Raw genomic sequence first — 25,380 nt, 5'->3', positions numbered from 1 at the left:
CAACACCGCTGGACGGCGTCCTACTCTCTGTCACTATCTCTAAGTCCTTCGAGGGAGCCAGAATATCATGCAAGCGCTGCGCGTTCTCAGTATGGCCGTTTCGAGGTTGCTGGTCTTCGCCCACATTTTCACAACAGTCGTCGCCCATTCTTGGGTTGAACAGCTCATGGTCATCGCGCCGAATGGAACCTTTGTTGGCTCTCCAGGATATCCTCGAGGAAATGTTCTTCGCACTGATCCCTCCTTCAACGACAAGACCATGACTAATCTGATACCACCTGATGGCCGGGCTAATCTGAGTCAAATCCTTCCGAGTGATCGGTTGTGTAAGGATACACAACAGAAGCAATCCCAGACAGATGGTAGTCCAAGGCTTCAGGCAAATCCTGGCGCTGCTATCGCCCTTCGCTTCCAGGAAAATGGCCATGTGACCCTACCCCAGAACCAGCCTGGGAAACCCAGGAATCGTGGGACAGTATACGTATATGGGACGACGGAACCAAAGGACGACGAACGGCTTCTTGACGTACACAATGTCTGGAACAAGGAAGGCACAGGAGGTGACGGGCGCGGCGTCCTCTTGTCGACGCAGAATTTTGACGATGGCCGTTGCTACCAGATAAACAGTGGTCAGATCTCCGAACATCGCCAGGCCACGTACCCGCATGAGGCAAACCAACTCATGGGAGCCGATCTCTGGTGCCAACAAGACATTGCGCTCCCATCTGAAGCGCCAACCGGCAAGCCCTACACGCTGTACTGGGTTTGGGACTGGCCTACAGCTCCGGGAGTGGACCCATCCTTGCCGAATGGAAAGCAAGAGATCTATACTACCTGCATCGATGTGGATGTGATTGATGGTCCTCCTACTCATGTCCGTGTACTGGCGAACTATGTCGAGGATCAGTCACTAAACAATGCGGCCATCCCATCTCAGTTCGCAGAGGTCTTTGGAATGGAACGTTCGTCTTTCTCTGTGCCTGTCTCTTCGACATCTCGGCTGATTCCGACACCGACTGCCGTTCCCAAGCAACCCACACCAGCGACAGTGACTTCTTTCATTACTTTGACCAAGACCGTTCAGCCGAACGCCTGTCAGACGAGTCTAGGCTCATCAACACCTAGCTATTCCACGCCCAGTTTCTCTACTCCAGCTTGGAACTGGTTTCGAAAGCCTGTCTAATTCTAAAACACCCTTTATCCTCAAGGCAGAGGAGTCGACATCTGCCCTAGAGCTCTCGCTTGTCAGGCACAGCTGGTACTGTGCACATTCCTTTTTTTTTTTTTTCAGCTCCGGTTCTTCTTTGTTTATAATAAATAGAAATTGTTTCCAACCAAAAAAATCAGTTGAACATCGTCTGTAAGAACCATGTATGCCAGTCTGTGTGGCTGCCACTCGCCAGGGGGATTGTCCTGTTCATAAATGTTTCAGCCAGCCTGATCATTTCCAGCAAGCAAGGGCAACCAGTTTCGCATACCAACCTACCATTAGGTTACATGCGAGAAAATGCTCGCCTTTGTTAACTGAGCATTGGAGCCTGGACCAACGCAAGGGGACGATGAGGCCTCAGGCATGATTCCAAGATGAGAATAGATCAAGGCACCATATTCCTGAAACACGCTAGTCCGCGCGTGGTAAGTCACGTGGGGACATCCAAGTCTGTGGCGGACGAAGGAAAAACGCTGCGACCAGGAGATTACAAAGTGACTGATTCGACATCTGTCCCATACATTGGGGTCACTGAAGAGCTCAGGATCGAGATTTTGGGTTGACTTTTGGTACAACGTCCTCGTCTCTGCATGGCTGCGGTGCCAGTCAAGCCCTCTTTCTCCACCGACTGCGCCTTGATGATCCTAAACGCTTTCGGGCTTTGAGTCTTCAGTACCTCGTAAGAAGGTAATCTCCGACCTCCTGCTTGGGTCCCGCCATCCATCGATCGTCCATTTTGTCCCCTAATAATAAGAAGAATGATAATCATTATTACTATCACTTGCACTGGCAACTAAGCATAGTCACTCTCCTTGTGGCTCTTCCTCCTCGTTCTTCCTTGCAACCCCTCCTCCCCCCCCCTCTCTCTGTCTCTCCTTCATCGCTCTCTTGTTTGTTCCTCGTCCTTACTATTGGTTGTCTTCTTATTAACCGGGACCAGCTGCTGCTATATTTAGAACCTCCCACTTCTATCGCCTCCGTACACTTCAAACGACTCGACAAGAATCCAAACGCGGGACAAAATTCCTTCGAGTCCAGTATTATTGCATCAACAGCATTGAACCCGCTATTGGTTGCAAGGGTCCCTTTATTTTTCTCTTTCTCAAAGACTCGACTGGGCTTACGTCTTATTGCTCCATCGGTTCGGCATCTCGATTCAAAAGACGAACCGAGGCGTTCTTGGGGGGGCTTTTCTTTCTACGAGACCAATAGCCGCGCACTGAACCTATCTCGATCGTTGATTGTTGCAACAGTCGCCAACTGAGGCACTGGAGACATTGCGAATATCTGGCGTCTAGAATCGCCTCAGGGGTGTTTTCGAAGCGACATCGACTTGGAGAATCCGGATTACACCTTACCCCAGCCTCATACAGTCGGTCGTCCATATAGTGCTTGTAGGCAAGGAGCTCTTAAAGTACCTCTCAACCTGCATGCTTTCACTCTTATTGCTTCCATAGATCCCAGCCATCTGCGTCGACTGAATTATATTGGGAGGTTTCCTCATATCATCAGGCGTGTTCCTGCGACCTAACATTGATCGGGATTCGGAGAGTCGACGACGCGATGCGAGACTAAAGTCGCAACGCATCCTTTACCGTCAACAACAGTCGCCTCCTCACCGGACACATCTTTAACTCAGGTAGCTTTTCTTTCCGGAAAGAGCGTCCTCATAACCGTCATTATTTGTCGTGCCTCCCGCGCCAATCCATCATGGCAACCCTAACCTCATCGGCTTCTCGGCCGCAGTCACAGGTGGTCACCTCGTTGACGAACTTGTCGGTCCTACCTCCTATTATAACAGATGCTTCCGGGAAGACACAAATCGGGCAGCGGACATCGTCGTATGCGAAAGATCGTCTATCGACGTACTCGAATGTTTCCGCAACTTCTCAAAATCGCTCTCGTCCCGGCTCGCATGTGTTTCCAATCTTTCATTCCAGCTTGCCATATGCGCTCGTTCGGGATTTCGCGTACCCTCCAATTCACCCACTTCATTACGGTCCTCTCCCACCCCGTGCCTCCGGTGTGTCCACTCCGGCAAGTGAGCATCGGCGCCTTTCGGACCCTCCCGCACCATGGGATAACTCGCGTGGTCAATGGTCGTCGGGCCCTTGGAGAACGGATCAGAGTCATGGACAGCAGCAATTACCCGCAATGTCGTTTGGCGATGGGCCCCCTTATAGCGAAGATGAAGATTTGCATAGCCCAGTGTTCTCCGCGTCGCGCCACCGCAAGAACAAGTCGACAGGGATGAATGCGAATGGGCGAAGAACGAGAAGTCCAGGTCGCGGCCATCAATCTGCCTATTTCTCCGGTGACGCTGATCGAGGAATACTGGTCAGCATGAACGCGGACGGCAGCGAGACTTATTATGTCAATGATGACGATGATGGGACAGATGATGGCCCGGGGGGAGAATATGTCACCTATCCTCCGAATGAGAGCCGATATTCTCAAATGGGGAACGAAACATACGGCGACTATCAGGACCGTGAGCATGATGCAGGGTTCGAATCTGAGGACGATTATTCCGGTGCCGACCGATACTCGGGCGATTTCCAATTCGCGGTTGGCTGTCCAGATGAGGAGATGCATGGCAAAGCGGTTGCGCTATTTGATTTCACCAGAGAACATGAGAACGAACTGCCCTTGACGGAAGGACAGGTGATTTTTGTCTCATACAGGCACGGCCAGGGCTGGCTAGTCGCGGAGGATCCAAAGACTGGTGAAAGCGGTTTGGTACCAGAGGAATTTGTTCGGTTACTTCGGGACATCGAAGGTGGCCTGACATCGCTCAGCGTCGACCCAAGTCTCGATACTGAGGAGGATGATAGCACATACTTGAGCCCGGACTCAACCGACTCAGAGCAGGCCATCACACCAACTCAGAATGACCAATTGCCTCTTAGCTCTGACAGGGGGTCTGTTCATAGTGCCAGCGGCGCAACGAATTTGGAGAGTTCAGCCGTCATCCCAGCTGGCGGCGGCGAGGCCGAATCGAACCCATCACATTTTCTGCACAACGGACAGGATATCGGCAGCACCCCACCAATCGAACAACGAATGTCGGAGAAACAAAAGACAAAAAGGGAAAGCCAGATGGGTATCTTGGCGAAGACATGAGACATGTTCTTCAAAATCGGCCTTGCGCGTCCTGGATGACTGGCTGCAGGTGGAAGACTTCCGCCTTGAGTCTGTCGTGAGCGTTGTGCGTTTTTGGCTCGGGTCTGTTTCTACAAAGACAGACGGATTCAAACCTTCGTCATTCATGGCTGTTAGACTTGAATGGGCTTCCAGGATTGCACTCATTGAGCAAAGTGCCAGCTGTTGTCCGACCGCCCGGGAAGGCGATTTCTGAACCGATAGGGTGACTAGACCAGTGTCGTCCCATACACATGACACGATATATTTTATAACGAGAATTCGCATCGGATAACCTGGTGGATGAAAGGTTGAAGATGCTTTATATTTGACAAATCGAGCTCTCAACGAAAGGAAGGATATACCACTTCGCTTGTTGGCTTGAACAAACCAGTAAAGGAGAACAGGCACCGTTCTTCTTGCGACTTCTGGCTTGTAAATAATTGTGACTTTTTCTTTTTCTGCATGTTTTTACTGTCTTCAATATCCAGCGCCGGCGTCATCATCTGTGTCAGCATCTGTTCTTGATTCTTCGGCCTCAAGGGGCTCATTGTGCATGGTATGGGCTAGTATTCAGTCAATTCTAGTCTCTGTGAGATTGGAAATCAATAAGAGATTATGCTATAACTAGGTATACAGTGAATGACGAGTGAATGGTATATATACTTGAACCCGTACGCCACGATCCTACCAGCTACCCAGTTCCATACTAAAGTCAATATACATCCCGTCGCATCGTCGCCAACTTCATCGCTTGGAATCCACCTCGGAGCCAGGCAACTCGGCCATCCTCCCCATCGACCCCGGCAGCTCCGACAGCTTACGCGCGCTGCCGCCCATCGGAACCGCCAGCTCATGCACCGCCGCTTCCCCCTGCGCATCCATCTCCTGCCTCATCCGCCCACCCAGCATGGGAATCTCCTTCTCGTCCATCTCCGCAGCATCCTTCCCCTCGGGATCATGATCCTCTTCGCCCGTCGCCGATCCCACAGTAGAAACCGCAGTACCAGCACCACCACCAGCATGCTCGCCATCCCGCCGCGCCGGCTGTTGATCCCCCGCCTCCTGAGCGGCCGCCAACCGTCGACGTCTCCGCCGGAACCAGAAGATGAACGCGATGAGCCCGCCTAGCACCCCGGCCGCGAGGACGCCCCCGACGATGCCCCCGATCTGCGAGCTGGATAGGCCGTTCCCGGATTGTGAATGCGCGGTGGAAGTTGATGTTGGGGGTTGAGTTGAATCGCTGCCTGCGCTTGTGTTTGTGGGTGTACTCGTAGGTGTACTCGAGATGGGGAGTGTAGCTGTCCCGGTCGACGCGTGAGTCGAGGATGTGGATGTGTGGTTTGTCATGTTGGTGTACTTCACGCAGCATTGGATGTTATTCGGCCCCGGACAGGGCCAGGGGTACTAGATACGTTTCTGTCAGTTGACAATGAAGTTTTCCTTTTTGTGCGCGTGAGCTCTACCGATGTGCCGGTGAAGTATGCGCCCTCCTCGCATGTCTGGTTTGAGGCGTCGCGGCAGTAACCTGTTCCTTCGGAGACGGTGCACTGGCGGTGGAGGCAGCACTATGCGGCGTTAGTATGAGGACAGGATAGAAGAAGCAGAGGCGAATCTTGCCGCGTAGTCAGATGGGTCGCTTTGGCATTGGTTTGAGTAGACTATACCGAGGCCTGTGCAAGTTAGATGGCTTGTCGTCGCAGGATACAGAGTACGGAGCACAGGTACATTGAGAGGATGGGAGACACTCTCCGTCGCCAATACCGCCTGAGCAGCCATTGTATGCGTTGTTTAGTTGACGGGGGAGTAATAAGTTGCTTTCGAAGACAGGGTTGAGGAACATGATTGTGGTCGTATATGGGATGGAGTTGGATGGAATTATCAGAGGAAGATCAACTAGCAATACGAAGAGAACCTCATCTATCTATATTATATGCCTAGACCGTACTTAAGTGATCAACGCGCTCACAGCTAAAAACAGACTTCAAAACTGTCACCAAATCAATCACAGTTCACTCGTTCACTCGTGCGGCTGAAACGTTGCGAACCAGTCGTCCAGTCATAGACTGTGCCAAGTCCACGAAGATAGGCATCAGAGAGATAGAAGTACTCCGGAGAAGAATACATTCCGTCCCTCGTATCTTTCCCCCAGCTACTCCGTATCAAACACTCATTGGATAGCCTCAAGTCTCCTTTACCCGAGTCTTTCTGGCGGGAGGGGGGGGGGGGGGGGGGTTACACAGCGAACGAGGAGAATCGAGGGAATTCAAGGATGAGACAGATAACCATCCATGTGGACCAGAGCGGGAATTATTATTCTTGCGTACCAGGGCTACTCTGGACGTGCGGTATGCATCAGGGGAGGCACTTTACCTGAGCGGGTGCTGATCGTCGAGACAGCACACATTCTGGAGGGAAGCCTGCAGGGAAAATACGAGCCCCTGCCCAGGGCCTAACCTTAAGGACCTATCTCCTTCGGCAATGATTTGATGGGATGGTCACAGTGGAAGGATCAATTTCAGTCTCCATACGGACTAGAATAGAAGCATCGATGAGATGACCCATTCTGGCATCCAATCGTCATGTATAACCCCGTACAGGAAAGGAGTCTCTCGACGGGGTGTATAAACGGTGTCGTCTTGAGGGCCACATACCCAAGCGAGGATGTGTATCAAGGACATACTAGTAGTGGTGCCAACCTTAATTCGACCATTTGGATTCGACGTCTCACAGCAGCCCAGCAGATCTCCAGATCCCCTCTGGATGCTGGAGTGGTGGGCTGAGGAAAGATTCCAATGGGATTACTCAACAGCAAGGCATGCAGAAGATATATCGAAAATGATACAGAGCGGAATGAGAAGACTGCGCTTATCGACAGATGATATTTGGTGACTGGCCTAGAACCCTGTATATCGATTCCTACCAGAAAAGAATGAGAGATTGACAGAAATTTGCACTACGGAGAGAATATTCGCCTGGTAATCGAAAGCAAAGACAGAAAAAACAAACGAATCATCAGAGACTAGTGACAATTAGCCCAGCAAATCGTCAAGTCCCGAACTACCGGTCTTCGTCCCCTGTTGCTGTGTCGATGTGCTCATCGAAGGAGACGGAGAAGTTGGAGTGAAACTGCTCGACGAGGCCGGGGCTCCCCAGATTCCCGCACTAGCCTTCTCTTTAGCCATACTCGCTAGATTGGGCCCCTTGCTAGCATTTGCGGATGATTTTTGAATGCCCGCACTGGCACTGGCGGTCGACCACAGAGATCCAAAGGCGTCACCCGACGATTTGGATGCCGCCGGTTTACCACCGACCGATGACGTGCTCCGGGCAGAAGTGAAAGAGGAAGTTGAGGGCATGCCCGGTCGGTGGCCGGGTGTCGTGGCCGTTGGCTGCTGTGCGGTGGCGGTGGTAACGGAGGTGAAGTAGTTTGGAGTGGCGGCCTGGAAGCCCGTCGGTTTGGGCTGCGCGGGCTGTGTGGGCTTTGCCTGCTGCGATGGCGGCACCATGGAGCTCTGAGAAAGTGTGGGAGAGGCAACCGTGCTCGATGTCGGAGTCGGGGTCATTGATGTAAATCCGACCAACCCATTCAGGTTCGGCCCTTGCACGCCAGAGACGGGCCGAGGAGCGGCAAACTGGGTACTCGAGGTCGTACTGACCGTGGACGCGGGCGCGGGAATAGCGAATTGGTTGGCTGTGGGCTGCGGTGCTGGCGTTGCGGACTGGAAATCATCAAACTCGTCATCGTCATCGATCGGTTTGGACTCGAGAATATCCAGGCCGTTACTGCTGGCAGGCTTCTTGCCAGCCGCAGTAGACGTGGAGGCAGCAGTGACGGTCTCCTCCTCGCCAAAGTCAAACAAGTCTTGTTCGGGCGCCTTGGGAGGCTCGGGCGCCTTGGGAGGCTCGGGCTTCTTTGCTTCCTGCTTCGGACGTGGAGGGCTGGGTCCGCGACGCCGCGCCGGGCTGGCGTCGCCCTCATCGTACTCGTCGTACTCCTCGAACCGGTTCCCTCTCCGTCCCGCATCCTGGAACTCGCTAGAAGCACCCCCAAAGCCGCCGCCGTCCCCATAGACACCTCCACTGTAACCACCAAAGGACAGGCTATCGCTGCCAAATCCGCCGTACCTGCCGGAGGAACCGGAAAAGCCGCCTCCCATACCACCCATTCCACCGGAACCGATTCCGCCCTCGAACCCACCAAATTTGTTGCGATTCGCACGGGCCTTCTTTCTCTCGGTGCGAATAAGATCCACATCACCAAGCAGCTTCACCAGCTCCGACGATCGGTTGCGCACGTTAACACCTTGGTCCTTTCCGTTCTGGTCGATGTAATGAAATTGGCGTAGCATCCGTATCAGGGACAGGTGAGACCGGGCGTCATCGACAACGCGCTCCGAACCATTCTTAATCAGAAATTCCAGCAGTTGAAGACTCTGTATGACACAAAACGACGAATCAGTCTAGCCGGTCTCGGGTGGACGCCAGCCCCGCGCAATCGTACCTTGTAGATCTGTCGCCACTCCTCCGCGCTCTTGTCTGTGAATCGCTTGTAGATCATCGGCATAATTTCGTTCAACAGCTGGCTGTTAGCAACGGAGGTTAGCATCGAGCCCAGACCCATCGAGTCATCGACATCGCGACAAGTACGGAGCGAGGGGATAACTGACTAGCTGTGAGTTCCGTTGGCGATCTCTTGCATCAATGTAGTTGAAGCGCCCCAGGGTTCATTGTTCGTAGCTTCCCGGACCTGCTCGCAGTTAGAAATTCGCCTACCAACCCGGAGTCCGTCATCGCTCTCTCAGGACAAGAGCGAAGCGGCCAATGCGACTGGCAGGGCGGTGACAACAAACCTTGGACTCCATCTCGGTGTAGTTCATGACAGCTAAGAAACAGAAAAAGTTAATAGCTCGTACGCCATAGTAGACAACCGTTCAGGGCTGAAGGGAGTCTGGAGAGAAAGACGGGTTGCCAGTAGATGCTGGATTGGAGTACCTACCATTCTGCACCTTGCGGACTCCCGCCTTGATATCATACAAGGTCAGGTTGCTGACCTGCTCTTTCAGACTGTTGAAATCCATGGCGCAGACTCAGCGTTGTCCGGTGAATTTGCACTCTTGTGAATCGACAAACTTTTGAGAAACAAAAGAAAGAAAGAAAGAAGGAAAGACTAAAAATGCAGTATATGCAAGGACTTGAGATGCAGGACGAGGAAGACGGGGACAACCAGGAGGCGGGAGTTCGGGGATTCCAGCTGGCATCCGCTGTTGGGGCCCAAGGCATCCAGAAAGTCACGTGGGAACCCCTGACATGTTCATGTCCCCATGTACTAGAGATGTACTAGAGATGTCCATCATCACAGCCTACAATCGCATTATTACCCTTCTACCGATTTGATGACTTAGATATATAGATTGCCTTTGGAAGCTGTCATATCATGTACTACTAAACACTATGGGACCAATACATACATAGAAGACTCGTCTAAATCATCACAGGGGAATCATCAATGGGAACAGTGAAAGGTAGGGTTTCAAGGCGAAGACGGAATTTGAAACGAAACAAACAAAAATGTAAGACTTCCGCTGGGAATCGCGTGCCGACATGCCACGGCTCCGAAGCAGAAAGAAGGAGAGGTGATCAGACATGAAGTGGATATCGCTGGTAAGAAAAGGGTCATCATCAACTAAAGCATGCGGAACGGGCTCATATCCGCAGATGAGGAACCACAAGACTGGTGGAATAAAATTGAATGCGAAGAAGTCAAAACAACAAAATCAAACAGACGTCATTAGGGAGATTTCGGGATATTGTGCTGAACTTAGCAATCCGGTCCCGCCGAGCACCCCAACATATCAATCATTCGTTATAGAACTTTCTCATAATCAGATGCAAGAAAAGATTCACGTTGACTCGTAAGTGTCCATCGAAGAAGTCCATGAACTGCATGTTGTTGAACTGTGCTTGCAACAAGTCGTCCAAGGGCACCTGAGCGTTTGCCCCCGGGACCATCATGGGGCCACTGCTGCCATCGAGGGTGAACACACCGACTTCATTGCTAGATATTGTGAGGTCGACGCGGTCCCATTGGCGCTCCGAGTAGCCCTTCCAGTAGACCAAAACGCCTTTGTCTGCGAGGTTCCGGGCCGAGTACTTGTAGGAGCCGAACTTGAACACTTTGCCGGACTTTTGAAGCTCGCGTTGGTGGTCCCATTGTTTGGTAAATGGCATGAGGAATCGCTTCTTGCCCTTCTTGTTCTGCAAGGTTACCATTGCCTGCTCGATGTAGTCGTTGTAGGTTTTGAGCTGCTGTTCCAACCAACCGGCTTGATCGTTGAGACGACCCAGGGTAAGACGTGCGCTCTCCAATTCTCGCTGCCGCTGAATTCTACGGCGGTGCTTAGTGCGGATATCAATAGCAATAGCGTTGAGGAGATCTTGATAGTGGTTGTCACGGCGGATCTTGCCAGTCCGCTCGAGCTGGAGAATGTTCTCAAGTGCAGTCCGTTTCAGCTCGGAGTATGACATGGATGCAATATCGACCAGAGTGCTCGCCTCAGAGTATGCGCTTCGCTGGCTGGTATTCGCGGTTAACTCGTCCCGTACTAAGGTCATCCATCGTTCTTCATCCTCCTCGGTGGGTGGTTTGACCATAATTTCCATGAGATTGGCGCCCGTCTGAACCCTAATAATATAGAGGACACATCGTTTCGTTTCCATGAAAAGTGCTTTGACATCTGCTTCGGGGTCTGGGAGGTTTTTCCCGTTAGCCGACGGTCAAAGACGGATGCTTTAATAACAACACAACTTACCTTCTACTTGCGCAAGCTTGGGATTCAATGTCAAATTGATTTCCGAGGAATTGACGCTCATCAGTTCGTTTTCGTTGGTCTTCACATTTCCGAGATCGCGGATTATCTCCCTTAGAATATCGTCGGGATGTGGACAAATATAGTTGATCTCAGACGCAACAAGTTGGTGGATCGAAAAAATGTCGGACATCTTGATGTACAGTGTGGGCTTAGTCTTCGCGTAAAGGTCATTGAATTCATCAATGTCGAAATACGCTTCCGCATCTTGTACCGAGACCACTATATCGTAGTTAGCTTCTGCGCGATATACCCATGTACCTAGAAAAGGAGCAAACTTACTGTCGCCCCAAATTCGGCCGAGTCGCTGAATTGAATCGGCAACATAGCTGTTCAGTGGCTGCAGGTAGACATTCTCCGTGCCAAAAAGTCTTCCGGAGGCGACCTGGGCCACAACCTTGGCAATTTCAGACAGATTTCTCTTCTGCTCCTGAGTGAGACTACGTTCTATGACACCATATTTCTCTGGTTCAACCATGGCAGGCTGGAAGTAGTTTCTCCAGACCCAATGACCGACGGCCTGGAGAATGAAGCCGGGATTCTCTCCTGGGAACCGGGAAAGGAGGCACTCATACATCTGTTGCGTGATATAACGAATTCCAAAGGGCATGCGATAGAGGAGTTCTTCGAGCGCAGTGAAAAATTGGTCTGCAATGTCACGAAGATCCTGCAGATTTTGGATAAATGTCGCTCTCGTTTCGGGATCTCTGATGGCCTCTTCTCTGGGAAGGTCCAGTGGCCGCCGACTTCTCCTGCCGGTACGCAGTTCTTCGTTATTGATCGCCGAGCGGTATATTTGGATGGGGTCGCTTTCCAGATCCAGCTCTGGATTCTCGACCACGTTTTCTCTGACAAGTGGCCCAAGGACATCGCGCATGAATTTCCGATCTCTGGGAGACTTGATGTAGGATGCGAATAGCTTGTTCCAGAACGAGTTACAGCGCAGATATTCATGCAACGAATCGAAACTCTCAATCTCCTCCTTCGCTGAGCGGGATAGCAACTTAATGAGGTAGTACTCTTCGCGTCTCTTCTGGGAATAACCGAAGAGCCCCATCATCAAGTGCCTTATTCTCTCATACTCCTTTTCCGGTGTGTTCAGCTCTCGCAGTCTGCGGAAAAGCTTGGCAAGGTACTGAGATTGTGTTTGCAGGAGAAAGAAGAGCACTTGATAGTGCTCCAACTTTTTCCTAGATGTCTTATTCAAGGCTTTGAGGTCAAATGGGTCTTTTGACGAGATGTCTGCATTGGACAAGAGGCTGCCAACATGACCTCCAAAATGCTTCTGATGTTTGACGACTTCGTCCAGCGTAATCTTGTTCTTTACCAACAGAGCAATTTTGATGTCCAGTTGACTAATATATTGTTCCGCCAGCTCATTTTGGCGGACCTGTTGCACGACCAATTTTCTGAGTCGCTCGAATTCGATCTCCTCATCAAAATCGAATTCGCTGTCGTTCAAGAGATGCACGAATCCTTTGACTGTATTGACTGGTGGATTTTTTCCGGTTGTGAGGCTCTTGTATGCCTGACCCTGGATTCTGCCTCGCACGATGCTCTGCGCCTTGATGACCCTTTCCATGTTGGCCCGATAATATTGGCGCTTTTCCTCGAACTTCGATCGGATGATATGCCCGCGCATGCGAGATTGTAGGTCCGTGATCAGTTCCTCTTCGGCTGCTAGATCAGCCAAATCCTGGCCGACATCGACCCGAACGATCATCGCTCGGATATGCGCCTGCAGCTGGCTAACCTCATCCTCACAATCTTCCAGCTCATCAAGAACAGCTCCAACTTTGATTCTCAGAATTGCCGCTCTGGAGAGAGCTTGAAGATCCACGATGATGTGTTCCTGTGCTCGGAGGGCTTCTGCGTCGGCTTCCAGGCGCCTTCTTAGGATAGCAGCTCGGGCCGCGGACTGTAGCTGTAGAATTGACCTTTCCTCTTGCACCAACGCCGCTCTCTGTGCGTCCAGAGCATCCCGTACAGCTTTTGCTCGAAGAATACTCTGAAGCCCAATGATTGACAGAGTGTGCTGCCCTAACGCTTGTCGAAGTGAGTTCAGGTGACCCCTCACAGCTCCACCACGGACAAAAGCCTGCAGGGATATGCATTCATTCTTTGTCTTTGCAAGTGCGTCGGTCAGTTGAAAATAGCGGTCTCTGGCCGCCAAAGCTCTAACACCGGCTTGGATTGATATCACGGTTGGCATCTCTTCAGCGAGTGAACTCTTCAGCTGAATGACGGCTTTACGTGTCAACATTCCTCGAACCGCAGCCTGCAGCTGTTGCACATTATCTCTAGTGTTCTTGATGTCGTCCTGTTGAGCGCTCAATTGCCGCCGGAAATGAGCACCTCGAATGAGCGATTGGAGTCGCGTAATTCCGTCTTCAGCGCATTGCGTCTCTTCGTGTTGCTCTGAGATCATTTTGCGACGAAGAGCGCCTCGCACAGCAGCTTGCAATGCGATGACCTGAGGCTCTATGGCCCTGGTGTCTTCGTATACGGCGCAAACTTTCTTCCGTTGCAGGGCGCCTCGAATAGCTGCTTGAATCTGCTTGATGCCCGATTGTTCTTTTCGCGTCCGAACCCGGAGACACTGGACTTGAGTTCTTGCCTTTGCACCTCTGATGAGAGCCTGCAGCCGCAGGACATCAAGCTCCTGAGCTTGGCACCATTCCCTATCACCTTGCTGGCGGGATCGTACAATGAAACCTCTGCAGGCCGCCTGCAAGTTCACTGCAAAAGACCGCATGTTCAAGCGATACTGAATGACCTGGCGGGCCCAGTCGCCACGGAGTCTGGACTGGAGATCGATGAGGAAAGGTTCAAAATCCCACAGTTCATTCATGACATTACCAAGTTTCAGCCGCAACATCGCGCCCTTGATCTGAGCCTGGAATTCGGCAATTGAGGTTTCATTCTCGTGCAGTTCGCGCTCGATTCGCTCTTCTTCAGTTTCAGGTTCTGGCTCTGGTTCTGGCTCGGGCTCTGCACCAAAGTTCGCAGCCATGCCTGAGAAGCTGGGCATGCTTACTCCTGACTTGTCGAGCCCCTTTTGCGTTTGTTCGAGCTCATGGTGCTCGAACTCAAGTTGGCCGACAAGGTTTCCCATGCGAAAATCCACCAGACCTTTCTTGAAGAGCAACCATGACAAAGCGTGCACGCAGTGGATGACCTTCGGAATGTTCTTCTTTTCGTACAAATCAATGAGTTCGAACCTGAATAGCTCGGGTAGCTCGACTTCGTCTAAAAATCGAAAGAACAAAGCTATATTGTCGGAGTGTCGGTACTGCAATTTCGGGTGCCTGAAGATTCGGAATGTTCGGTTAGGATACATCGCCTGCACGACTTCTGCGAGAGTGACGCCATCTCTGAGGGCTTCCTCCAGTTGGACGATTGGCGGGATTTGCTTCTGAATGACCTCTTCGATCCATTCCTTGGCTTCTCCGATGTGGCAAAGATACTCGTACGCCTGCAAGAATTGACGTTGTTTGTCCATCCAATTACCAGCCGCCCATGCCGACGCATTCTGCTTTCGAGCAACCGTGGAGCCCTGCGCGCCCGCAACGGAACCCGCGCGCTTCAGTCGCCGTCGTCCCTGCAAGCCCACTACAGAAGGACTGTAAGTTTCAAGAGCAAACTCCTCAGTCTCGCCCGATTTGGCGAACTTGGACAAAGTACGGAGGTGGCCCGTCGATGACTTCTTGAAAGTCTCTAGTTCTGGTGTTGAGAGGGTCGTCGTAAGCGGTGGTGGAAGTGGGTTAGACAGGCTATGTGAGTGATGTGGTCGGATATGTGGTCGAGAATGAGGTGAAACGGCATGAGGAGATTCTGGCTGTATGGAGTTCTTTTTCGGAGGGGTCTGCGAATTGAGCGACTGTCGTTCGCTCAGTCGGTCGCTCTCCAAACTGTGTGGGTGGCGTGAATCGGGAGTTCGAGGGCGGTTTTCCTTCCAATAATGCGGATTATCGACGGTTTGACTTCTCGTATGCCGATATACAGATGTTTTGCTCGTCGGAGGGTCCGCATTAGGAGCCTGGGGAAGTGGTCGCAAGGAACGCCGAACATTCTCATATGTCGTCGCCGCGCTCGTCCACCTTTCCCCTCCAGAGGTGTCTTTCGCCATTGCTCCCAATGTAGTCGAGTTTAGTTCACTTTTGCCTCGTCGGTGGCCGATCCGGGGAGCAGATCCCATGGACGCATTTGACGAGACGGTACTGGTTCGACTGGGAGCTTGCGAATTTGACGAGAGAGAATAGACAGATGAACTTGTGGATGCGGTCGAGCCATGTCGGAGCGGGCTCGAGGTATGTTGCGGAAGATCGGTCTGTGTGCGTCGTGGAGAGATCGGCTGACTCGCCATCACTGATGACGTTGTGTGGGCAGGAATGCAAAGATCAAGAGAAATGGAGAATTTTGAACTTCAATTGGCCGCATGCCTGCTTCGTAAAGCAGAAGCAGTGCTGTAACTGTAAGTAGGCCGAGTATCTGATGCGCAATAGTACCTGACTACTTTTGGTTGAGACAGGAATGTTTATTCAAGGGAGGGACCGCATTGCCCTATGGCAACCGAAAGAATTGGGCGGGTAGATCGGGGTTGATATAGAAACGCGGCGGACGTAATATAACCTCTCTCTCTCTCTCTTTGCAGAAGAGGACCGTAAAAGAATCAAAAGCGGGAGAGAAATCGTAGATTTGGAAAGAGTAAAAGAGGAATCAACAACGATAACAAAGCGATTCGACCGCCTGGGAGATGTGAACGCAAGAGGGGGAAGAGTACAGAGGAGAGAATAGACGAGTATGGAGTGGGATGAGAAGGCGCTACCTAGGTACCTTTTTTTTTACTTGGATAATGGCCTCCACAGAGATAGATACCTGATCTTGATGTCCCAGCCCCCTCTGTATCTCAGGCAGGTCTCACGGAACCAAGCGAGCATAATCAGCAGGGCAGGGGAAAACAAATCTCCCGATCGGGTATGGTTGGCTCCATCAGGTGACCGTGCCACACCTTCCTCGTCCATTTGTGGTAACTATCGTCTTTTTTCCAGCCACAGATCGCTTCACGTGCAGCCCACTTATTGCACATCCACGATCCATCTCTTCTGCTTATCAAGTGTCAATCTATGATACTAGTATTGACGAGTACTCCGAAGTGCACGTGCGATCAGTCCAATACACCAATCTGATAAGATGTCTAAATTCGATTCAGTATTTTTTCCATGGAATTTGCTCACTTGATTACTAGTAACTGTGGCACTGGGGGAGATTAGATGTGGGTTGTTCGGGATGACTGATGGAGGCCAGCCGATTCTCTGCGGGGCTCATCAAGATCTCCAACCTGGTTCACCCGTGCAACCGGGAACATATCCTTGTTATTATTATCAAGATGACATGCAGTCGTAGATTCACTGGGGCCAGAGCGTCTCTAGTCCTCGGTTATCTCTAGTCTTCAGATTTTTGTCGCTTCTCTGGAGTTCAATTGCCTGTACGCCAGAGGTATGGAGCAGGAGTTAACTGACGGACAGATAGTTCAATAACGCGATGACGGTGGCTGGCTGAAAGACTTTTAAGTTAGTGGTGATCTTTACAGTAAAACAAAGAAAGACCATCATATGCTTATATCGCCGACAAAGAAGCCAAAGCATACATCATCTTGAGTAGAAAATCATTTTGTTACCATGTACTCCGTAGACGCTCCGGACTCCCGAGTTGATACGCGATACGCATCTGTCCAAAAGGTGCGACTCTTGTATAGACGAGTGCGACCTGGTCAACATCGAAGTAAGCGTAAAGAATCCGGATTTTAGCTTATCAGACGATATTCTGTTTACTTCGTAGTTCCATGTTGAATCTAAAATATCAATATTACCAACATTCCGAGATCGCGGAGCTGAGTCCATTACCCGTCATTGACATTATCCACCGAAGAACCATTGGTAAGAGACCCCGCCTGCCCATCAGACCAAAATATATTCTCCACTGACATCAACCCTTACCTGCTTATGAACGATAAGAATCAAAGAGGGTTCATCAGACCAACATCACAATGACCCAGTCGTTACCATTCTACCTCTACAAACTCGTTCCCTCTACGTCCCCTGTCCGGGAGCCACTTCCAGAGCGCTTACCCGTCAGCGAACTCGACCAGGAGTCGGGCTTCATCCATCTGTCAACCGCCTTGCAGGTTCCCAACACATTGAAATACTTCTTCAAGGACGAGCCGTTAGTCTATGTGCTGCGTATAGAATCCGAGCGAGTCATGGCCGACATTAGATGGGAGTCGCCAGATGCAAAGGTTTGTGGGCCGCGACCCGATGAAGGTCTTTTCCCGGTAGGTTCTATCTTTTCCCTACAAGACGTAACTTCGGCCGTTTCTTTGATTCATTTGTGACCCACCACTCAAAAATGAGGCCTTTTGGAATATTTACTGATTGCCCCAGCATCTATACAACGGACTGAAGCTGGGAAAACACGAGGTTGAGAGTATTGCAGTCTGGACGAATGAGGCTGGGTGGGACAAGGCGATCTCACAGGCGAAACCATGGCTTTTGTATTAAAATCAGAATAAGTTGGCCAATTACGATGCAGACTGGGTTTACATGTCCGAGCTCTACTCAGAGATCCCTCTGATTAATCACCCAAGGGATAACAATGCATGACCTGCCCGTCTGTACAATTCTCAGTGAACTCGTCCTCATCCAAAACCGGAGGCAGAAGCACAAGGTGCACTTACAGTAAAGCGCAGCATCGGCACTGGCAAGGAACACGAAAGTAGTCGCTACTTCACTTGGCTCACCCGGTCGACCCAGGGGAGACTTGGAGCCCCAGTTGGCCATCTGTTCAGCGTCCCTGGTGTCGGCCTGGATCGGGGTGTAGATAGCACCAGGGCTGTTGAATGAGGCGATTAGCTAAACATTGGTGAAAGAGTTCAACTCTCGGTCACTTACGCAACAGCATTCACTCGAATACCCTTTGGAAGTAGCTGAGACGCTAGAGATCTGGTGAACCCGACAATGGCACCTTTCGTGGCCGCATAGTCCACCATACTGCTTGAACCTCGGAAGGTCACGACAGATGTGGTGTTTATAATGCTATTGATATAAGAACGATGAGTTAATTGCGCACACTGCGGATCGAGGAATACTAACGAGTCGCCCTTTGACAGGAATGGCAGAGCATATTTCGTCAGAGCCATCATCTGGATGATGTTGGTCCGGAAGATATCCTCCACCTTATTCAGGTCGATATCGGCGAAGTTCTTATTCATATACTGTTTTGAGGCATTGTTGATCAGGACGTTCAGTCTCTGGAACCTGCTTTCGTATTAGTCGGTGCGATATAGGCCGATTAACAAAAGGCCCGTGGTTACTTGTTCATATGCTCCTCCACGGCCCTTCGACACATATTGTGATCCCTGAGGTCTCCAGCGACAAGTAGGCATGATCTCTTCTCGAGTTCAATGGCTTTCTTGGTCTCTTCAGCGTCATCTTTCTCCTCGGGAAGATGGACAATTGTGATATCGGCCCCTTCCCGTGCCATCAGAATGGCAACAGCTCGGCCGATGCCGGAGCTATACGCTCGTCAATATTGTTCACTAAGTAGCGCACCTAACGCTGATGGACATACTCTCCGCCGGTGATGAGAACCTTCTTGTCCTTCAATTTGCCAGAGCCTACATACTCAACAAAGTGACCTTTGGACTCCAGTTTCGTGGCTTCGCTGGGAGGAACCATATGCTTTTCGAGTCTAATGATTATGTCCTTAGTACCGGAGTCGTTAAGGGTCACGCTGGTAGGGACGGAACACACCCCGGTTTCTGCTGACTTTGCGGTGCCTGAGGCGGTTGAAAAGTACCTTCCTTGCCCATCTGAGACGCCATTACGAAGTGACTGCTAGGTTGCTGTAGACGAGTGAAAGTTTTGTTTGAGCCTTCGCATCGAAAGGTTGAGTAGGCACCACATTTGCGAGTCCTTAAATACCAGTGCACCAGTCATGCTGTCACTCTGGCGTCATCTTGTCGCAAATTGCTATGTAATATACAATCGAGCGCAGCTTCAGTCTACCATGGACTACTACCTCACGAATCAATATCTTTGGGCTCTTCCGTTTGTGAACAGTATGTGGAAGTAGAGCGATGCATGTCGTTATCATTCGATCTAGATAAGGTATGTTGTTATCCTATGTCTTGTGCACGACCTCGCCTTCCTTCTGATATGTTCAGGCAAATATGACTGCTTGTAGATCCAGGGATCTGGACTGGTTGCCGAAGCCAAGCTGAGCTAAAGTATATAGGTTTCATGGCTCAGTGCATCACAGAGGCACCCACTCGCAGGGTACCTTAACTGCAGCAACTATTGTGCATTGCATGACCAGATACCAGAGACGGCTCTAACTATTAGGGCAAATCCAGTCACGTATAGTGGGATCCCTGTGCCCAAGTAGACACCGTATGGAGTACAAACCTTCAAGTCCTGCGCGTGAAATTTTTACATTGAGCCCGACTATCGCAGATTATCAATTGCGATTATCAAACAATACGTCGCCCCTCTGTCTCACCGCCTTAAGAGTTTTCGTTAAACAGCCAATTACAATAACGAGCTCCGCAATTACCACCCTGACTATACTATTTCCGGTATAACACCTGCCGGGATTAGCTTGTGCGGCAGACAGTCAAAAGGCAATTTTTTTCCCCTCGAGGTTTTCTCTCTTTTTCTCTCTTTCCTTTCTTTGGGAAAGGAAGACTTTCTCCATCAACAGAACGTTTCTATCGTCGATCTGTTGATTATTTTGATCTGATACCCATCTCTGCGTGTTACGATAGAAACCGTAGAGTCTTTCTCATTATATACACAATGCCCATCGCCAACGGTGACTCGCTCGGCCGCGCCATGAAGGCAGAGATTCAGGATCACACCAAGGCCCTGGAGGTCCTGGAAAAGGAATACACTACCAGAGACGGCCTTGATGTTGATACCCTGCTTGATTCGGACAAGCACGGAGCATTGACTTACAATGATTTCCTGATCCTGCCTGGTTACATTGGTAAGACCGTGGAAACTCATCCTTTACATAAAAGGACCGTTTGTTCATGATCATAACAGGATTCCCTGCTTCCGATGTCACTCTTGATACCCCTGTCACCAAGCGTGTCTCGCTGAAGGTTCCCCTTCTCTCCTCTCCCATGGACACTGTCACCGAGCACAACATGGCTATTCACATGGCTCTTCTGGGTGGTCTGGGTGTCATCCACCACAACTGTTCCCCTGAGGATCAGGCCGAGATGGTCAGAAAGGTCAAGAGATACGAGAACGGCTTCATCCTGGACCCTGTCGTTCTCTCTCCCAAGGCCACCGTTGGAGAGGCTAAGGAGCTCAAGGCCAAGTGGGGCTTCGGAGGCTTCCCCGTAACTGGTAAGCACACAATTTTCCTTTCTTTCAGCTGTCACCCCTACATGATGATTTTCCATCTTATCTCTTATAACTTTCGTTCCACTGGAGCAACGAGAGTTGCGATGTAGAGAAACGATTCTATCTGAAATCGACAACGCATAATGATTTTCCTTGATCACAATCAATGTTTGCAAGCCATTGTCTAATCTATGTTCTGTGACAGAAAACGGAACTCTCCGCTCCAAGCTCGTCGGTATGGTCACATCCAGAGACATCCAGTTCCACACCAACCTCAATGACCCGGTCACTGCAATTATGTCCACCGACCTTGTCACCGCACCTGCCGGTACCACTCTTGCCGAGGCCAACAACGTTCTTCGTAGCTCCAAGAAGGGAAAGCTTCCCATCGTTGATGCAAACGGGAACCTTGTCTCTCTGCTGTCTCGCAGTGACCTGATGAAGAACCTCCACTACCCATTGGCATCTAAGCTGCCCGACTCGAAGCAGCTGATCTGTGCTGCTGCTATTGGTACTCGTGAAGAGGATAAGCACAGACTCAAGCTTCTCGTCGAGGCTGGTCTTGATATTGTCATCCTCGACAGCAGCCAGGGTAACAGCATCTACCAGATCGAGATGATCAAGTGGGTGAAGAAGACATTCCCCGAAATTGACGTTATTGCCGGTAACGTCGTCACTCGGGAACAAGCCGCAGCTCTGATTGCTGCCGGTGCCGATGGCCTGAGAATTGGCATGGGCAGCGGCAGTGCCTGTATTACCCAGGAAGTCATGGCTGTCGGTCGTCCGCAGGCCGTTGCCGTTCGCAGCGTTGCTGCCTTTGCTGCCCGCTTCGGTGTTCCTTGCATCGCCGACGGTGGTATCCAGAACGTCGGCCACATCGTCAAGGGTCTTGCCATGGGTGCCTCTACCGTCATGATGGGAGGTCTCCTTGCCGGTACCACTGAGTCTCCCGGTGAATACTTCGTGAGCAACGAAGGCCAGCTTGTCAAGGCCTACCGTGGCATGGGAAGTATCGCTGCCATGGAGGACAAGAAAGCCGGGGCTGGTAGCAAGGATAGCAAGGCCAGCAACGCTGGTACTGCCCGTTACTTCTCTGAGAAGGACCGTGTGCTTGTCGCTCAGGGTGTCGCCGGTTCCGTGCTCGACCGTGGTTCGGTCACCAAGTTTGTTCCTTACCTTGTTGCGGGTGTCCAGCACTCTCTGCAAGACATTGGTGTCAAGAGCCTTGACGAGCTCCACGACGGTGTCAACAAGGGCATTGTTCGTTTCGAGATGAGAAGCGCTAGTGCCATGGCGGAGGGTAACGTCCACGGTCTGCACAGCTACGACAAGAAGCTCTACTCGTAAAGGGCTTTGTCGGATGTAAAAAAACGTAACTTCTTCTTATGTCTCTTCTCTCTCAGGACTTGTCAGTCAGGCTATGTTCACATGATGATACGCGCTTGGTATGAAAGTAAAAATTGGGCATGATGGTTTTGGAGTTTGACATGGAATGCACTTCGGATGATTTTCTTCAATGTTGCTGTTCGAAGTAATTATGCTTGCCGTCAGGCAATTCATGATTTCAAAAAAAACAAAAAATTCCTAAAATATATCCTAAACTACTTATCATTCTTGTAAGCCTTCGACTCTCATCACTCGTGACTTCGGCACGCACCTGGAGGAGAATCGCGCGGGGTAATTAGTAGGAGAAGCCTAGGTTCCATCTGCCATTGCCAAGGTTAAGCTACTGATCCCCAGAAACAACCCAGGCACCGTAACCCTCCCAAGTGGTACCGATCGTTCCTGAATACTACACATAAGAAGCAGGGACATAACGCGCCTCCAGTGGCGCCCGTCTTTCATGGCCACCAAGACACTCCTTCCTGGTCCCTTTAGCTTAACTTCCCGGTTCATCTGCAGATCTGGCCAATTGTTTGATCGTCGGCTAAGCTTGGTCCGAGGTCCACGCTCTAGGTGTATACAAGTACTACCAGTGCTTTGCATCTGTCAACGTGCAAGATCCAACGTTAGAAACTTCTCTTCTACGGTGCGATCATCGCAGCCCACTGGATCGCACAAAATGGCAGCTAAAAAGGGTGAGCGATCCAAGGTGCCACCGGCGACACCCAGGCCGAGCTCAAGGTTAGTACATAATACGCCCCTTGTTTATCTTGATACCATTCGTGATGTGGATTTGAACCCGGTGACTATTATGTCATGCTGAGTGTCGAAACCGATCAAATCTTTCGTAACTTGCAATTATACAGCTAACATGCAACAGCGTCATCCTCATCTCCCCTAAAAATGAAGTCCTGTTACTGCATCGCGTCAAGACATCAACTTCATTTGCCTCGGCGCATGTATTTCCGGGAGGAAATCTGTCTGCTGAGGACGGAGAATGTCCCGCTGCGGAGGATCCAAAGAGGCACGAAGATGCGCCGTGGTACCGCAATGCTGCCGTGAGGGAATTGTTCGAGGAGAGCGGTATCCTGCTGGCGCGAGACAAGAATACAGGCGTCATGCTAGCTGTACCTGAGGCAGAGAGAGAAAAAGGGAGACGAGCCATCCATCAGCATGAGGTGACGTTTGCCGAGTGGTTGAAGAAGCAGAATGCTGCAGCAGTACCGGATATAGGTGCGCTGTCCTTAAGTTGTTCGATAAGGGCCGACATGTTCAGCTGATGGAGCTACAGAGCCTTTGATCCCGTTCACGCGATGGATTACCCCTACGAACGTCCCCAAGCGGTACTCGACACAGATGTACCTCTACTTCCTACCTCTTCCAGTCGAGTCAGATCAGTCCGTGCTGAACGAGATTCCCGCCGAAGGGGAACGGGAAGAAATTCAAGTTCCCACGAGCGATGGCGGAGTCGAAATAACGGAGGCCATGTTCCTGCCTGCAGCAGAATGGCTGCGGAGGGCTCAAAGTGGCGAAATCATCATGTTCCCTCCGCAGTTCCTTCTGTTACATCTAGTGTCGCAATTCCTTGACAAGGAACCGCGAGGGACGGCTTCGCTCGAGGAATTGAGGAACCGACGGGCAGAATTGGTGGGGTTTGTCCATTCGGGAACACCGCCATGGACGGAGAAATGTATTTCTCCTAAGATGCTCAAAATGTCCTCGGATGGACGGACTGTGTTAGCATTAGATCATCCCGGACCGGAGTTAGAGGGCACAAATCGGGCTGGGGAGCCGGATCGGGTGGTGTATGTACAGTTCAAGCAGGGGGCTGCGCGAAAACTCGATGTTCGATGGAAGAAGGATGTATTTGCAGAGCAGGAGAAGAGCAGTCTGTAATGGCGCAGGAGTGGGCAGGACATAGCATACAAAGAAAGAGCAGCGTGAGAAGCTCCAGTCATTTGACGCTATCCCATATTTGTCTTTAGTTGGTATTGTTCCTGATAAAATACCGCTTGGCGCAGACGCCACATGCTACACGCCACAGCATAGGCACCGCCACACGAGAAAATCGGAGCCCTCGATAAAGGATCACATGACCCACACAACCCGCTCGATTCACAGTAGATTTTCACGACAGTCCGCCAGTTGAACCCGCCAGCGCACCTACGTCTTCTTCACCGTCGTCAATAATAACTCCTACCCAACCGCCAAAATGGAGAACGAGAAGGGAGAGATCGTCGATCTGTACGTGAATACTAATTTCCTTCGCTGCTTGCGCTTGAACTGGTTTTACGGTGGTCCGGGAGCCGAGAATGACTTTGCGACTTGGGACAATGCACAAGAGGACAAGAGACAAGCTGGGGCGAGCTTTAAGCCTTCATCAAGCGAGTGTTGCAGGATAGTCCTTTTCCGCAGAGTTTCTTCTCGGCTCCCGGAAACCAGCAGAAGCAGGAGAGAATCGTGAACCAAAAGCATTGAATATTGCAAAACGCACACAACTAACCTTTCTCTTCCTTTCTTACAGCTACGTCCCCCGCAAGTGCAGCGCCACCAACCGCATCATCAAGGCCAACGACCACGCCTCCGTCCAGATCTCCATCGGCAAGGTTGACGAGAACGGTCGCTACACCGGCGAGAACCAGAGCTACGCCCTCTGCGGTTTCATCCGTGCCCGTGGTGAGAGCGATGACTCCCTGAACCGCCTCTGCCAGCGTGATGGCTACGTCCGCAACGTCTGGACCGCCAGCCGCCAGCGGTAAACGCGAGATGACTTTTCTGGTGTTTGCGGTGCGAGACGGGTTGCTTGGATGTAAGTTCTACATCTGTCGAATCATGGTCAGCCAACCCGCATGCTGATTTGGATGTCGGTGCGGATAGGAAAAGACGGGCCGTTAGATGAGTTACGTCTGGGAGTTGATAATGTCTGAAAATCATTTTCTTTTACCATGAGTCGATGAAGACTTAAAGAAATTCCATCCAAATCAACCCCGTCAATCCATTCCATGCATAGGATTCTCATAGCTTCTCTTCCTCGTTCTGGCCGATGGCAACCATCTTCAGGATGAGCGCTTTTCTTGCTGTAGTTTCTTTGTCCTGTTTCCATCGCATCCGGCACATCAAGGCTTCCTCGTCCACGGAATCGGATTGCGTATCGGACAGATATGCATCTGGTTCCATCCCATGAGCGAGGAGGTAGAAAGTAATCATCCAGCCGAATATCAGGATCCGCCTACTGAAGAGCCACTGTTGCAAAGAACATGCGCTGGGGCACAGATACGGGTGGGACATACCATGTTTCGAGCTTCTTATATATGTAGCCCCTACATTCTAGATTCGATAAGTGGAACGGTTTAAATTTAACATTGTA

The 25,380-nt window shown here is 51.0% G+C and overlaps 10 protein-coding genes across 10 annotated transcripts, besides 3 other annotated features; 6 read left to right on the top strand and 4 right to left on the bottom strand.

Moving 5' to 3' along the window:
• Positions 1–67: 67 nt before the first annotated feature.
• Positions 68–1,183, top strand: NFIA_036040 (uncharacterized protein; the record flags this gene model as incomplete). The annotated part of the gene is made up of 1 exon (XM_001265928.1): positions 68–1,183. One exon carries the CDS (start codon positions 68–70, stop codon positions 1,181–1,183), a length of 1,116 nt encoding a protein of 371 aa, XP_001265929.1.
• Positions 1,184–2,920: 1,737 nt separating this feature from the next.
• NFIA_036030 (adaptor protein NBP2) lies at positions 2,921–4,333 on the top strand (the record flags this gene model as incomplete). The annotated part of the gene is made up of 1 exon (XM_001265927.1): positions 2,921–4,333. The coding sequence occupies one exon, from the start codon at positions 2,921–2,923 to the stop codon at positions 4,331–4,333; it is 1,413 nt and encodes a 470-aa protein (XP_001265928.1).
• A 498-nt stretch (positions 4,334–4,831) lies between these two features.
• Positions 4,832–5,701, bottom strand: NFIA_036020 (uncharacterized protein; the record flags this gene model as incomplete). The annotated part of the gene is made up of 2 exons (XM_001265926.1): positions 4,832–4,917; positions 5,176–5,701. The coding sequence occupies 2 exons, from the start codon at positions 5,699–5,701 to the stop codon at positions 4,832–4,834; spliced, it is 612 nt and encodes a 203-aa protein (XP_001265927.1).
• A 1,682-nt stretch (positions 5,702–7,383) lies between these two features.
• On the bottom strand, positions 7,384–9,432 carry NFIA_036010 (putative Golgi to endosome transport protein (Ent3); the record flags this gene model as incomplete). The annotated part of the gene is made up of 5 exons (XM_001265925.1): positions 7,384–8,787; positions 8,856–8,937; positions 9,022–9,101; positions 9,205–9,236; positions 9,351–9,432. The coding sequence occupies 5 exons, from the start codon at positions 9,430–9,432 to the stop codon at positions 7,384–7,386; spliced, it is 1,680 nt and encodes a 559-aa protein (XP_001265926.1).
• Positions 8,223–8,263: a microsatellite.
• A 64-nt stretch (positions 9,433–9,496) lies between the features above and the next one.
• Positions 9,497–9,521: a microsatellite.
• A 155-nt stretch (positions 9,522–9,676) lies between these two features.
• Positions 9,677–9,701: a microsatellite.
• Positions 9,702–10,210: 509 nt separating this feature from the next.
• On the bottom strand, positions 10,211–15,513 carry NFIA_036000 (putative Ras GTPase activating protein; the record flags this gene model as incomplete). The annotated part of the gene is made up of 4 exons (XM_001265924.1): positions 10,211–11,100; positions 11,164–11,442; positions 11,503–15,259; positions 15,379–15,513. The coding sequence occupies 4 exons, from the start codon at positions 15,511–15,513 to the stop codon at positions 10,211–10,213; spliced, it is 5,061 nt and encodes a 1,686-aa protein (XP_001265925.1).
• Positions 15,514–17,269: 1,756 nt separating this feature from the next.
• On the top strand, positions 17,270–17,780 carry NFIA_035990 (DUF952 domain-containing protein; the record flags this gene model as incomplete). The annotated part of the gene is made up of 2 exons (XM_001265923.1): positions 17,270–17,554; positions 17,664–17,780. 2 exons carry the CDS (start codon positions 17,270–17,272, stop codon positions 17,778–17,780), a joined length of 402 nt encoding a protein of 133 aa, XP_001265924.1.
• A 57-nt stretch (positions 17,781–17,837) lies between these two features.
• On the bottom strand, positions 17,838–19,102 carry NFIA_035980 (oxidoreductase, short-chain dehydrogenase/reductase family; the record flags this gene model as incomplete). Its single annotated transcript, XM_001265922.1, has 6 exons — positions 17,838–18,111; positions 18,171–18,314; positions 18,372–18,536; positions 18,593–18,793; positions 18,850–18,969; positions 19,032–19,102. 6 exons carry the CDS (start codon positions 19,100–19,102, stop codon positions 17,838–17,840), a joined length of 975 nt encoding a protein of 324 aa, XP_001265923.1.
• A 973-nt stretch (positions 19,103–20,075) lies between these two features.
• NFIA_035970 (putative IMP dehydrogenase) lies at positions 20,076–21,977 on the top strand (the record flags this gene model as incomplete). The annotated part of the gene is made up of 3 exons (XM_001265921.1): positions 20,076–20,265; positions 20,325–20,633; positions 20,836–21,977. The coding sequence occupies 3 exons, from the start codon at positions 20,076–20,078 to the stop codon at positions 21,975–21,977; spliced, it is 1,641 nt and encodes a 546-aa protein (XP_001265922.1).
• A 715-nt stretch (positions 21,978–22,692) lies between these two features.
• Positions 22,693–23,909, top strand: NFIA_035960 (NUDIX hydrolase; the record flags this gene model as incomplete). The annotated part of the gene is made up of 3 exons (XM_001265920.1): positions 22,693–22,754; positions 22,894–23,246; positions 23,305–23,909. 3 exons carry the CDS (start codon positions 22,693–22,695, stop codon positions 23,907–23,909), a joined length of 1,020 nt encoding a protein of 339 aa, XP_001265921.1.
• Positions 23,910–24,225: 316 nt separating this feature from the next.
• On the top strand, positions 24,226–24,772 carry rps21 (40S ribosomal protein eS21; the record flags this gene model as incomplete). Its single annotated transcript, XM_001265919.1, has 2 exons — positions 24,226–24,257; positions 24,538–24,772. The coding sequence occupies 2 exons, from the start codon at positions 24,226–24,228 to the stop codon at positions 24,770–24,772; spliced, it is 267 nt and encodes an 88-aa protein (XP_001265920.1).
• Between the last annotated feature and the right edge of the window lie 608 nt (positions 24,773–25,380).

Source organism: Aspergillus fischeri, genomic scaffold, assembly GCF_000149645.3.
Source record: "Aspergillus fischeri NRRL 181 1099437636247 genomic scaffold, whole genome shotgun sequence".
Lineage (NCBI taxonomy): Eukaryota > Fungi > Ascomycota > Eurotiomycetes > Eurotiales > Aspergillaceae > Aspergillus > Aspergillus fischeri.
The sequence above is the reverse complement of the archived record's forward strand: the minus strand, read 5'-3'. Positions and strand labels throughout refer to the sequence as shown.